The following is a 12,718-nucleotide window of genomic DNA, read 5'->3' as shown; positions in this document are numbered from 1 at the left end:
CGGAAAAAGACGGCTTCCGGGTTCCTTATAACGGAGGCATTGCCGTTTCTAAACTTCGGGTCCCGAAAACATTGCAATGGCGAAAAGAACAAAAAATAAAACGTCTCCCGTTAGCTTCTTCCAGCAAGTCGTTTTTGTCTCCAAATAATAATAATAATAATAATACAGAATGAAAGACGACGAAAAGGGATGGACGAATGACAGCTTTTCCTCTCGTCTTCTGTAGTCGTTCAATTATCAAACAAATGGGTGGAAAAAAATCACAGATTCCAGCATTTCCTTTTTTTTTTTGCAAGGAGGTAGAAATGGGTTTGCTGCACCGACGACGGCGATTACGGTTCTGTCTTTTTGCAAAATCAAAAAACAGCAATACTTTTGAAGATCCGGAACCAAAAGAGATGGGCTCCGGCAACGCAAACAGGAGGGCTTTCTGCACATGCTCAGAGGCACTTTTCCCGAGAGAGGGGAGAAAACACAGAGCCAAGGCGCCTCCGTCTCGTAAAGTGCTGATTCCTGGAGGAAAAGGTCCCACCGTTTCCGTATTTCTCTTCCTGCAACGGAGACACATAAAGAGATGCATCCTTTGGGGAAAATGCTTTCCAAACATCACCTTGATCCCATTTGAATCCAGGTCTGCAAGTCATGAAAATGTCCAAAATGTATGGCTTTTTTGTTTTGTTTTAAATAGGCTCGACAACCTCTCATTGCGTTCTTAGCTTAAACAATTGTTCATCAGTGACAGAGGAAGAAACTGACTCCGGATTTGTTTGTTACGAGCATGGCTAAACAGTCGACATTGTTCATCAATGAGGTCCGTAAGGGACAGAGGAAAAAACTGACTCCGGATTTGTTTGTTACGAGCATGGCTAAACGGTCGACATTGTTCATCAATGAGGTCCGTAAGGGACAGAGGAAAAAACTGACTCCGGATTTGTTTGTTACGAGCATGGCTAAACGGTCAACATTGTTCATCAATGAGGTCCGTAAGGGACAGAGGAAAAAACTGACTCCGGATTTGTTTGTTACGAGCATGGCTAAACGGTCGACATTGTTCATCAATGAGGTCCGTAAGGGACAGAGGAAAAAACTGACTCCGGATTTGTTTGTTACGAGCATGGCTAAACGCTCGACACAGCGATGCAGACAAGAATGGGTTACAGATGCATGTTTGCAGAGAAATAATCGATATTCTCCCAGCAAGAGGCAGGAGATGTGATCCAGCAAAAAGTTATTATCCAACGTCAAAGTCATTGAAAGGGATTGAAAGGCTGTTGCTTCCTACCATGGAAATGGGAGGGTTTCTCCCTATTCCAAATGACCCACTAAAGCACAATCAATCAATGCAGTGGGTCTAGTTGGGGATAAAGGTAGAGGCCATTCATGGGTGGACCGGGCTCCAGAAAGCAGATCTGTCCTTCCTTTTGGACCTGCAAGAGGTTGAGGTATAACATCCACGTTTGGGAATTGCAGGCTCCTTTGCAAGGCCTGGATCCGGCCACGTTGCAGCGCAAAACAAGGCACAAGGCGACTAAATGCACCGCTCCGTTTTCCTGCAAACGTATCCCGTCCTATGCCAGCTTCTTGGATTGTTGGTGCAATAAAAGCGATTCAGAGATTGTCCTTTTGCAAGAGACCCAACGGTCATGCTGCAAGGTAGAAGGCGGTGTTTGAAATAAGATCATGCCATCCCTGGTGATCTAGAGCACGTTCCTCCAGATAATGCAAGGTAGAAACGAAAAATGTGGGCAGTTTACAGTGCAAATGTTCCGGGAAAGCAATGGTGGCAGTGCTGCAAATTTGCCTGGGGGCTCGTCTGGGATCCTGAGTCAACAGAGAAGGAACGGAGACATGACTCTTGAGGCCGTGACTGCCTTCACTTGGAAGACCAGGCAAGATGCCAATCAGAATGAGCAAGAAAAGGTATGGTTTTTGTTATTTACCATATGTGTACATGCATAATTTAATCTCAAGGAGGTGGGGCAACTGCACCTGGCCTTGCCTGCAATTTCCAGGCCGCTGTTGTAAAAATGAGAGCAAACACTTGTGTCCAGATGGAAAGGAAAGGACAGGTGAGTGTGCCAAATTCTTGACGTTTTCGTGAAGGAATGTGCCGAGAATCTCTTCGTGGGGCAACGAAGCCCAATCCCAAACCTTCTCCTTTACTTTCCCGAAGACTCCAGCCCAGTTGGAAGTGCTGTAATACCAAAACCATCTAGAATGTGACGCTGGGTATGTTAATATATATATATAAGTGTACACACACATTGCAGAACAAAACTTTTGTTTCCAGCGGCCAGTTTGATGCGCTAGCATCGTCCAGGAACCGTTTGCGTCGTTTTCTTCAAAGCTTCTCCCTTGGGTGCCACGTTCTTCGGCCCTTTATCAATCATAACGGATACTAATATAAAGAGGGAAATAGTTCTATCCAGGATCTTGCCCTTCTGGTTACTGGCTTAAATCGTTGCTTAAATGTTGGGGCAGAAATGGAAGACAGGAGGAAGGAGAACATGCAATGGTCCAAAACCAGTGGCTTCATAGGATTGAGCCGAGCGTCACAGCAATTGGATCTTCAAGCCTATCTCTCTCTCTATATGGAGTGTATTGTCATCATAGGCTTGGTAAGGCAGCCTATCCAAAATAATGAACCCGCATCCCTATGTCTTTGGGGGAGAGACGCTTCAGGGCTTCTGCTTCCCCAGTTTGGAGGGAAAGGGTGCGGAGGCAAATGGGTCGGAGCCGGGCAGCTCCGTAGTCCTGGAGGAAAGGGAGGCGGCCACGGACACGGAGCCGGCAATGGCCTGCCGGTTGGTCTGAGACACCACTTTGTAGGCCGCGATGGGCTGGGCGAGGGCCTCCGGCTTGTAATGCCGGGAGTATTTGGCCAACGCCTGTGGGCGGACGGGACGGGCGGCTGTCGGGCCCAAGAGGCCGCGCAGGAGGTCGTTGTCGACGCTGGACGGGTCCCCAGCCGCCTCTTGAGCCGGGGCTGCGTCCACACTGTGCGGCTGGGAGAACAAGGCCGGCGGGTACGGAGTGTGCCAGAGGAGGCAATTCGGGGGGGGCGCTTCCGGGGTCGGCAACGCCGGGCTGAAACCATACGGACCGGTTCCCGGTGCAGACGGAGACGCCTCCTTGGCCAGCTCCTTCGGCAGCTCCTCCTGGCTCTTCTTCTTGCTGAACGGGGCCCGGAGGAAGACGTCGCCTTCGTCCGACGGCTTGGCCGAAACGGGGTTCTTGGAGGCAAACGGCGCTTTGGCGAAGATGTCCTCCGGGACCGGTTTGGAGGTTCGGAACGGTGCGGTGGCAAAGACGTCCGTCTCTGCGGATCCCGCAAGTGGTTTCAAGGTGTCCCCGGAGACCCCAGTGCTTTCTTGGCTGGCCTTGCAGGGCTCCTCCTCCTCCTCGGACTCCATCAGCAGAGGCCGGGATCCGCTGCAATCCAGCAGGTCTCCCTCATCCTCCATCGCTTCCTCTTCGCTGCTGTGGACGGAGCCATCCTTTGCCACCGAATCCGGCGTCTGGCCTCCGCCGCCCGGGATCTCCACTTGCCGCCGGTTCAGCAGGAAAGGAGTCCCGCCTCGGCTCTGCTCGGCATTGACCACAAAGTAGACGGTGGGCTCCGCGGGGTGGGCGCCTGCAAAACACAAACAGAGAGCGGCGGTCAGCACTTTCCAGACTCTCCTCCTCCACGGGTGAGTGATTGACGTTTGGACTCAAAACCACCAGCACACATGGAGGGAGGAATCCGGTTTAAAATGAAAACATAACATGTAAGTAGATAAAAAGGTGTAGTAGAGAGAGATGTAGTAAAGTTGTAATGGAAAAGTCTATAACTTTTAAGAAATATGCATAAAGAGGTTTTGATTCTGATTTTTCTTTATTGTTGGATTGCATACAATGTGATATGTCTGGGGTACTGTAAAATGAGGAAAGAATGTATACTTATACATTTTGAATTATAAATTAATAATAATAATATTGAAAATAAAACATGTATAGGTAGAGGAAGGGTGTGTAGTGGAGAGATGTATAGTGAAGTTGTAATGGAAAAGTTAAAAGACTGATGGGAAATATGCTTGGGGATGGTCTTGATGTTTTGTTGTTGTTGTTGTTGTCGGATTGTATGCAATGCGATGTGTTTGAGATATTGTAGAATGAGGAAAATGTGAGCTTGTACATTTGGATTGATAAATTAATAAAAACAAGTAAAATTAAAACATAACATGTGAAATAAAATTACAAAAATTATGCAGCAATGAAGCCAGGTATTCACAGCACACAGACTCGGGACACAACGCAACACCGCCCCACATGTCAGGACTCCACAAAAATGAACGTTAGAAAGAGACGAGATGTTACAAATGCCACAGACACTCAACCCTCACTCAAACTTCTGAGAAGTGATGGATGGGAGATGATGGCGTCAGGAATGTCTATCAGCCCGAAAGACATACAACAACCCAATGTCTCTCTCGATTTGAAATGAAAAAGCGCAGGCTCAAGTCCTTCTGGATTCAGCCAGAGAGTTTGGGAGCAAATTTTGAAAAAGGCACTGACACTTTCCGCTGGAAAGACGGCCTCGGGATCCAATGGAGTGAATGCAAGACGGAGAGAGAAATGCCTCCCCATCTCCAAATTCATCTTCCAGAGCAGAATATGCCTTTTAGCCACGAAGTCTATGCCCAAATGCTCTCTCTTAATGTTTTGGACTGTTTTCCTCATCTTCCTGGCCTTTATTTATTTACTTACAGTATTTCTATTCCGCCCTTCTTTCTCACCCCGAAGGGGACTCAGGGCGGATCACATTACACATATAAGGCAAACATTCAACGCCTTTAACACAGAACAAAGACAAGACAAACATAGGCTCCGAGCTGGCCTCGAACTCATGACCTCTTGTTCAGAGTAATTTGTTGCAGCTGGCTGCAGCTGGCTGGCTACTCACCAGCCTGCGCCACAGCCCGGGCCTTTCCCAGAATGGCAGAAGCACATCTTTCTTGGAAGCTGCCATAGGCCAGTGTTGGGAGCTTGGAACACATGGACTACAACTCCCAAGCGGTGTTGGCTTGGGATGATGGGAGCTTGGTTCCTACCCATGTTTCCTGTTACCCATGCTCTCTCTCATTAAAAACTCATGGCTAACGGATCGACTACATTGGCTTCCTGACTTGCTCCAAAGCAAAATAATCGATGCCATTCCCTATTTATAGTGGCCCCAGCTGGCCAAGGATTCTGGTAGTTGTAGCCCAAGATGGTTGGAAGACCAAAGTTCTGTTTATGGTTGCAATATGAGGGATCGGGTGATGCCGTCTTGGCCACATCCATCCCCGAACCCATGCAAACTAAGTCAATTATTTATTTACTTACTACATTTATATGCCGCTCTTCTAAAGCAGTACCTAAATTTCCTACTTGACAGATGCAACTGTCTTTTGGGCTGCATAGGTCAACAGCAAGCTAGACTATTAATGGTCAGGAGCTTACTCCAACCCGGGCTGGATTATTTATTTATTATTTACTTACTACATTTATATCCCGCTCTTCTCACCCCGAAGGGGACTCAGAGCGGCTTACAAACCAAATGAACATACAATATATTATTAGCATAGCACAATATGAGCATTACATTACTATATTGTACTATATCATTATATGGTAATATTATTAGTAATTAATATATAATATATAATTAATGATATATTGTATTATTAGTAGTGTAATATTGTATTCCATAATAATATTATCAATATTATATGTATATACAATATATTATATATTTATAAATTATTATAAATTATATATATATATATAAACGGGTAATGGAATCATGGCACCGGACAAAACTACTAAACTAAATGCCCCACAACCTCGAAAATTGACAGCACAACCTCTCATCCACGCCTCTACGTTCATATAACAAAAAGAAAAGAAAAATTAAGTCCTAGCCACAGCAACGCGTGGCTGGGCACAGCTAGTATGTATATAAAATTAGTATAGCATGTTGTTATGGCACAGGAGACAAGAGAGAACTAAGTCAACCCCGAATTGCTCTTGCAAATGAAAGAGGGTCAGATAATTTGACTGTTCTTGCAGAACAACGAAGCGGAATTATCTTATCTTGCTATTGCTTTGCCGAAAGAACCAAATAACGCAATTCTGGATGGAGCACACAGACACTGACCCAACGACATGAGAGCTTACCTTCCGAGGGATAGGAGCGGCTTTATCGTAGCAACGGACTCATGGGAGCAAGGGGACAAGGAGAAAAGGCAGGTGAAGACTAAGCCGCTGGAAAACCAAGGCTCACGTTCATTTGGGGGAAAAGTTACTTTTCAGGGAATACGACGACGCCTCAGGGTCCCCCACACCGTCCCAAGCCCTGCAGCCATTGCAAATGCTCGTTCCCCAATTGTGAGACCTGAAATATTACTTAATGCACATTGTGGGTCTAGGTCAGTGATGGCTAACCGATGACACGCGTGTCAGCACTGACACGCCTAGCCATTTTTGCTGACACGCTGCCGCATGCAGATTGATTGGATGACTAATGTCTTTTGTGGCCAAATTTGGTGTGATTTGGTCCAGTGGTTTTGTTGTTTACTCCATGGGAATTATGCACATTACACATACACACACACACATACAGTAGAGTCTCGCTTATCCAACACAAACGGGCCGGCAGAACGTTGGATGAGCAATATGTTGGATAATAAGGAGAGATTAAGGAAAAGCCTATTAAACATCAAATTAGGTTATGATTTTACAAATTAAGCACCCAAACATCATGTTATACAACAAATTTGGCAGGAAAAGTAGTTCAATACGCAGTAATGCTATGTAGTAATTACTGTATTTACGAATTTAGCACCAAAATATCACGATATATTGAAAACATTGACTACAAAAATGTGTTGGATAATCCAGAACGTTGGATAAGCAAGTGTTGGATAAGTGAGACTCTACTGTATATATAAATATAAAATCATTCTATTATTATTCTATTATTATTGTAATATATTATTATATTATTACTATTATATTATTATTCATTATTCATGACTACATTGAAACAGTGTAGAAATTGCAAGAGGTCCCATAGATTGTTGTACATGGAAATAATGGTAGTAAATAGTTTTTGATTAAATACTGTTATATATTACAATTATATATTTTTGTTCTTTAAACTACAGTAGAGTCTCACTTATCCAAGCCTCGCTTATCAAAGTTTCTGGATTATCCAAGACATTTTTGTAGTCAATGTTTTCAATATATTGTGATATTTTGGTGCTAAATTTGTAAATACAGTAATTACAACATAACATTATTGCGTACTGAACTGCTTTTTCTGTCACATTTGTTGTAAAACAATTATAACATATTGTATATACATATAATATTCATAATATTATATTGTAATACGATATAATACTAATAATACGATATAATATTAATTATATATATTATATTTTACATGTAATGTTACTAATAATATTACAATATATTGATACAGTACAATATAGTAATTTATTACCATTATTGTACTATGCTAATAATATAATATTGTATGTAAATTTAATTTGTAAGCCGCTCTGAGTCCCCTTCGGGGTGAGAAGGGCGGGATATAAATGTAGCAAATAAATAAATAAATAAATGTTTTGGTGCTTAATTTGTAAAATCATAACGTAATTTTATGTTTAATAGGCTTGTCCTTAATCCCTCCTTATTATCCAAGATATTCACTTATCCAAGCTTCTGCCGGCCCGTTTAGCTTGGATAAGTGAGACTCTACTGTATATATATTGTGAAATTATGTTTCACAATATAGACCCAATATATATACACAATATATATACACAATACCCAAGTCATGCTAGGTTTTTTTTGGTGAATTTTGACACACCAAGCGCAAAAGGTTGCCCATCATTGGTCTAGGTTTTATGTGAAGAACACCTGGGAAACGGGGAAAAGAAGATACCTGAATGTCTATGCTTTTCAATGTTGGGGAAATCTGCCTGTCAAGTCTGTTTGGCCACAGCCAAGAGACGAGACGGACAGCAGATTTGAATTTCAGCACTTTACTAGTTGCAAAAATAATCTGGGGATATGATTATCGCTTGGGGTGCGAGAAGTCCCAGGTTCATATCCCGGACGAGCCCCCATAACAAGACAAGAATCCCCACTCCCTTTTATGATTGAAGACAATACTGCAAAGGTGAGCATCAAAATAGTTGTTTATTGAGCAACAATTCAATGCTGGCACATTACACTGAGAACGCAGAGACACTGTAGAACTCATAGTATGCAACCCAAAATAAGAGAGGTCTTTCCACTCAGCCTGGAATAAGCAAATGCAATATATGTGTGTGTGTGTGTGTTGCTGCTGGATTTGGTGCTATTTAGGATTCATGGAGACCCTAAGGGGCGTTTTCTTGGCCAGGTTTCTTTCGAGGACGCCTGCCATTGTCCTCCTCTGAGGCTGAGAGAGTGTGAACCACCCCAATTCGCCCTGACGGCTTCCATGGGATTCAAGCTGATGTTGTACTCACAATGGAAACCCACGGGGAAAAGTCAGGAATGCCTTCACAGCCACACAGCAAACATAGAAGTATAATATATAATATAAGTATATTATTATTATTATTATTATTATTATTATTACAGTAGAGTCCCAGTAGAATAATTATAATATATAAGTATATTATTATTATTACTATTATTATTATTATTATTACAGTAGAGTCCCAGTAGAATAATTATAATATATAATATAAGTATATTATTATTATTATTATTATTATTATTATTATTATTATTATTATTATTACAGTAGAGTCTCGCTAGTATACGTATAATATATAATATAAGTATATTATTATTATTATTATTATTATTATTATTATTATTATTATTATTATTATTATTATTACAGATCGCAGTCAGTCATGCTACTCACAACCTCTGAGGATGCCTGCCACAGATGTGGGCGAAACGTCAGGAGAGAATAATTCTAGAACATGGCCACACAGCCCGGAAAACATACAACAACCCTGTGATCCTGGCCATGAAAGCCTTCGACAACACGTCATGCTACTGTTATGACTTGAGTCTCATGCGCCATTGAATCGAATGCACACTTCTATTTCCAAAACCCTGAAATCAAAAACAGCATTTGCTGCCAAATCCAATGCGCAACAGCAAAAAGTGTCCTCTTTGCCATTTGTCCCTTGCTGTTGCTGCCTGCTTGGAATTCTTCCTTTAAAAGCAATCCCTAATGGACTTCCTGTTGTCTCAGCCCCGTTCTTAACTATGAGTCGCTTTTTGTGCTCCCACCCTGGACCTTCTGAGACGTCCAAATGAAGAGGAACAACGACAACAGTCTGATAAGTTTAAATTAAGTTACGCTTATCATAACGGAAGCTTTGAACGTAATTCTCAACATACAGTAGAGTCTCACTTATCCAAGACTCGCTTATCCAAGGTTCTGGATTATCCAAGGCATTTTTGTAGTCAATGTGTTCAATATATTGTGATATTTTGGTGCTAAATTCGTAAATACAATAGAGTCTCACTAATCCAAGCCTCGCTTATCCAAGGTTCTGGATTATCCAAGGCATTTTTGTAGTCAATGTTTTCAATATATCGTGATATTTTGGTGCTAAATTCGTAAATACAGTAGAGTCTCACTTATCGAAGACTCGCTTATCCAAGGTTCTGGATTATCCAAGGCATTTTTGTAGTCAACGTGTTCAATATATTGTGATATTTTGGTGCTAAATTTGTAAATACAGTAGAGTCTCACTTATCCAAAACTCGCTTATCCAAGGTTCTGGATTATCCAAGGCATTTTTGTCATCAATGTTTTCAATATATCATGATATTTTAGTGCTAAATTCATAAATACAGTAGAGTCTCATTTATCCAACACTCACTTATCCAACATTCTGGATTATCCAACGCATTTTTGTAGTCAATGTTTTCAATATATCGTGATATTTTGGTGCTAAATTCGTAAATACAGTAATTACAACATTACTGCGTATCGAACTACTTTTTCTGTCAAATTTGTTGTTTTGGTGCTTAATTTGTAAAATCATAACCTAATTTGATGTTTAATAGGCTATTCCTTAATCTTTATTATCCAAGATATTTGCTTATCCAAGGTGCTGTGGTTTTAAACTTTGCATTTATTTTAATGGTTTTTAACTGGAAATTTTTCAAACACTGTTTATATTTAATCCTGTCTTAATGTTCGGATATTTGTATATTTCAAATGGTTATGCTAATGCTTTTGTATCTGAGTCATCTTCGGGGAGGATAAGGCGGGGTATAAATAAATATAATAAATATAGTAATAGTAAGAACATCTCACCAAACTGCATATCCCAGAATCACATAGCATTGAGTTAGCTATACACATAATAAAAGTGAAAAAATGTATGTGTGGCTGGGCTGGGGTGTCCACTTACACAGACAGGCTCTCACTTATACAAACAGCTATATTTCCCACTACTTAAGAGACACCAATGGCCCTCGCGCCAATGACATTGCAGGTTATGGCGAGCGCCGTGAACATGCCCAAGAGCCCTGACAACACCACACTGCCCATCACCCAAGTGACGGCTTTCATTTGGAGACAATTTCATCCTAGATTTTCTGTTTTTTTGTCCACAACAGGCATCCCAGTGTTTCTGACTCTCTCCATTGGTGTGGAATTTGCATAGCCCCGCCCACTGCCTCTCCCTTAACCCTTTCCTATGGCACACAGCAAACAGAGAGGAATTGATCAGCAACTAAACATACTGGAGAGAGAGGCTTGGGGAAAAATCATCATGATTTATAAGAGTTGTAGGGACTGGGATGTATAGTTCACCTGCAATCTATGAGCACTCTGAACCCCACCAACGGTGGACCTGGAACTAACTTGGCACACAGAGACCCCACAACCAACAAAACACACTGGAGGTCTTTGGAGGAATTTAAAGGGCCGGGCTGTGGCGTAGCTGGGTAGTAACCAGCTGCTATAAATCACTACTGACCGAGAAGTCATGAGTTCGAAGCCTGGGTCGGATTAAGCCCCCGACCATTAATAGCCCCGGCTTGCTGTTGACCTATGCAGCCCCGAAAGACAGTTGCAACTGTCAATTAGGGAAATTTAGGGACGCTTTATGCGGGAGGCTAAGTTACAACACCACAAAACTGCCAGCAAAACACGAGGACAGGAATGAGGAAGTACAACCACTACTGGACGGTGAAGCAACAGCTCCCCCTGTGGCCGGAATCATGAAGCTGGAAAAATGTTAAAAATGCCTCTGAGTCTGTATGTTGTTTGTCTGTTGGCATTGAATGTTTGCCATATATGTGTTCATTGTAATCCGCCCTGAGTCCCCTTCGGGGTGAGAAAGAAGGGTAGAATATAAATACTGTAAATAAATAAATACATAAAATTTAGAGGAGTTGTAGTTCACTTACATCCAGAGAGCACTGTGAACCGAAACACAGACTGATCTGGGCCAAATTGGCACACAGACCTGATATGCCTAAATTTGATGACTGGAGGGGTTTGCGGGAAACTGGCCTTCCTTTCCGGGAGACGTAGTTCACCCACAGCCAGGGAAACTGTGACCTCCACCATAATGGACCGGGACCAAACTTGGCCCACAGAACCTCCAGGACTAACTCAACCTACCAGAGGGGTTTGATGGGACGGACTCACCAGAGTGGGAGTTGTAGTTTATCCTATAGCCCAGGGGTCCCCAAACTTTTAAAGCAGAGGGCCGATCAACAATCCTTCAGACTTTTGAGGGGCCGAATTATCATTTGAAAAAAAAATACAAACAAATTCCTATGCATACTGCATATGTCTTATTTGTAGTGCAAAAACAACAATAACAACAACAACAACAATGAAAGAAAAATACAATATTTAAAAATAAAAACAATTTTAACCAACACAAACAGATCAGGATTTCAATGGGAAGTGTGTACCTGCTTCTGGCCAACGAGATAGTCAAATTAATTAGGATTGTTGTTGTTGTTGTGTGCCTTCAAGTCATTTCAGATTTTGGGCGAGTCTAAGTCAAAAATTTATGTATTTATTACTTATTTATTTACTACATTTATATCCTGCCCTTCTCACCCCAAAGAGGACTCAGAGCGGCTTACAATTTATATGTACATACATGTGAGGTTCTACACACGCGGGTAGATTCCAACAAGTTTTTATTGTACCGAATGCCAGAACCTTCCTTTGTCCCACATATATAGGGACTCCCACATACCAGAGGGTAATTGATGTTTTATTGCCGGCCTGTTTTATGGCTGGCATCTGTTCCATGTCAGCCAAACAGAGATGTCAAGGATTGGAGATCCTGACAATACAATATATTATATTGTTAGCATAGAACAATATTAGCATTATATATTACTATATTGAACTAACCACTATATTGTAATATTATTAGTAATATTACATGTAATATATAATATATAATTAATATTATTATATGGACTGGTCCATGAGGTCACGAAGAGTCGAAAACGACTGAACGAGTGAGATGACGACGATGGCATTATTATTAGTATTATATTGTACTAGCTTTGCCCGGCCACGTGCTGCTGTGGCTTATGCTTTCAGAGTGTTACTCTTTATTTACTGCCCTGATTTTGTTCTGTATTATTTTATCACAGTAATTATTACATACTATATTTATAATCTTCT

General features: G+C 41.7%; 1 protein-coding gene across 4 annotated transcripts in view; it reads right to left on the bottom strand.

Annotated features, from left to right (window-relative positions):
• aak1 (AP2 associated kinase 1) overlaps nt 1-12,718 on the bottom strand; it is an 86,259-nt gene that overhangs the window by 2,759 nt on the left and 70,782 nt on the right. For all 4 annotated transcript variants that reach the window (XM_062961210.1, XM_062961208.1, XM_062961209.1 and 1 more), the window contains one exon: nt 1-3,634. This exon is cut by the window's left edge and continues 2,759 nt beyond it. In XM_062961210.1, coding sequence (XP_062817280.1) covers nt 2,679-3,634 — 956 coding nt within the window. In that variant the 3' untranslated portion in view covers nt 1-2,678. The remainder of the gene's footprint in view (nt 3,635-12,718) is intronic.

This window comes from Anolis carolinensis, unplaced genomic scaffold (genome assembly GCF_035594765.1).
Source record: "Anolis carolinensis isolate JA03-04 unplaced genomic scaffold, rAnoCar3.1.pri scaffold_8, whole genome shotgun sequence".
Lineage (NCBI taxonomy): Eukaryota > Metazoa > Chordata > Lepidosauria > Squamata > Dactyloidae > Anolis > Anolis carolinensis.
This window is presented reverse-complemented; position numbering and strand designations above follow the sequence as displayed.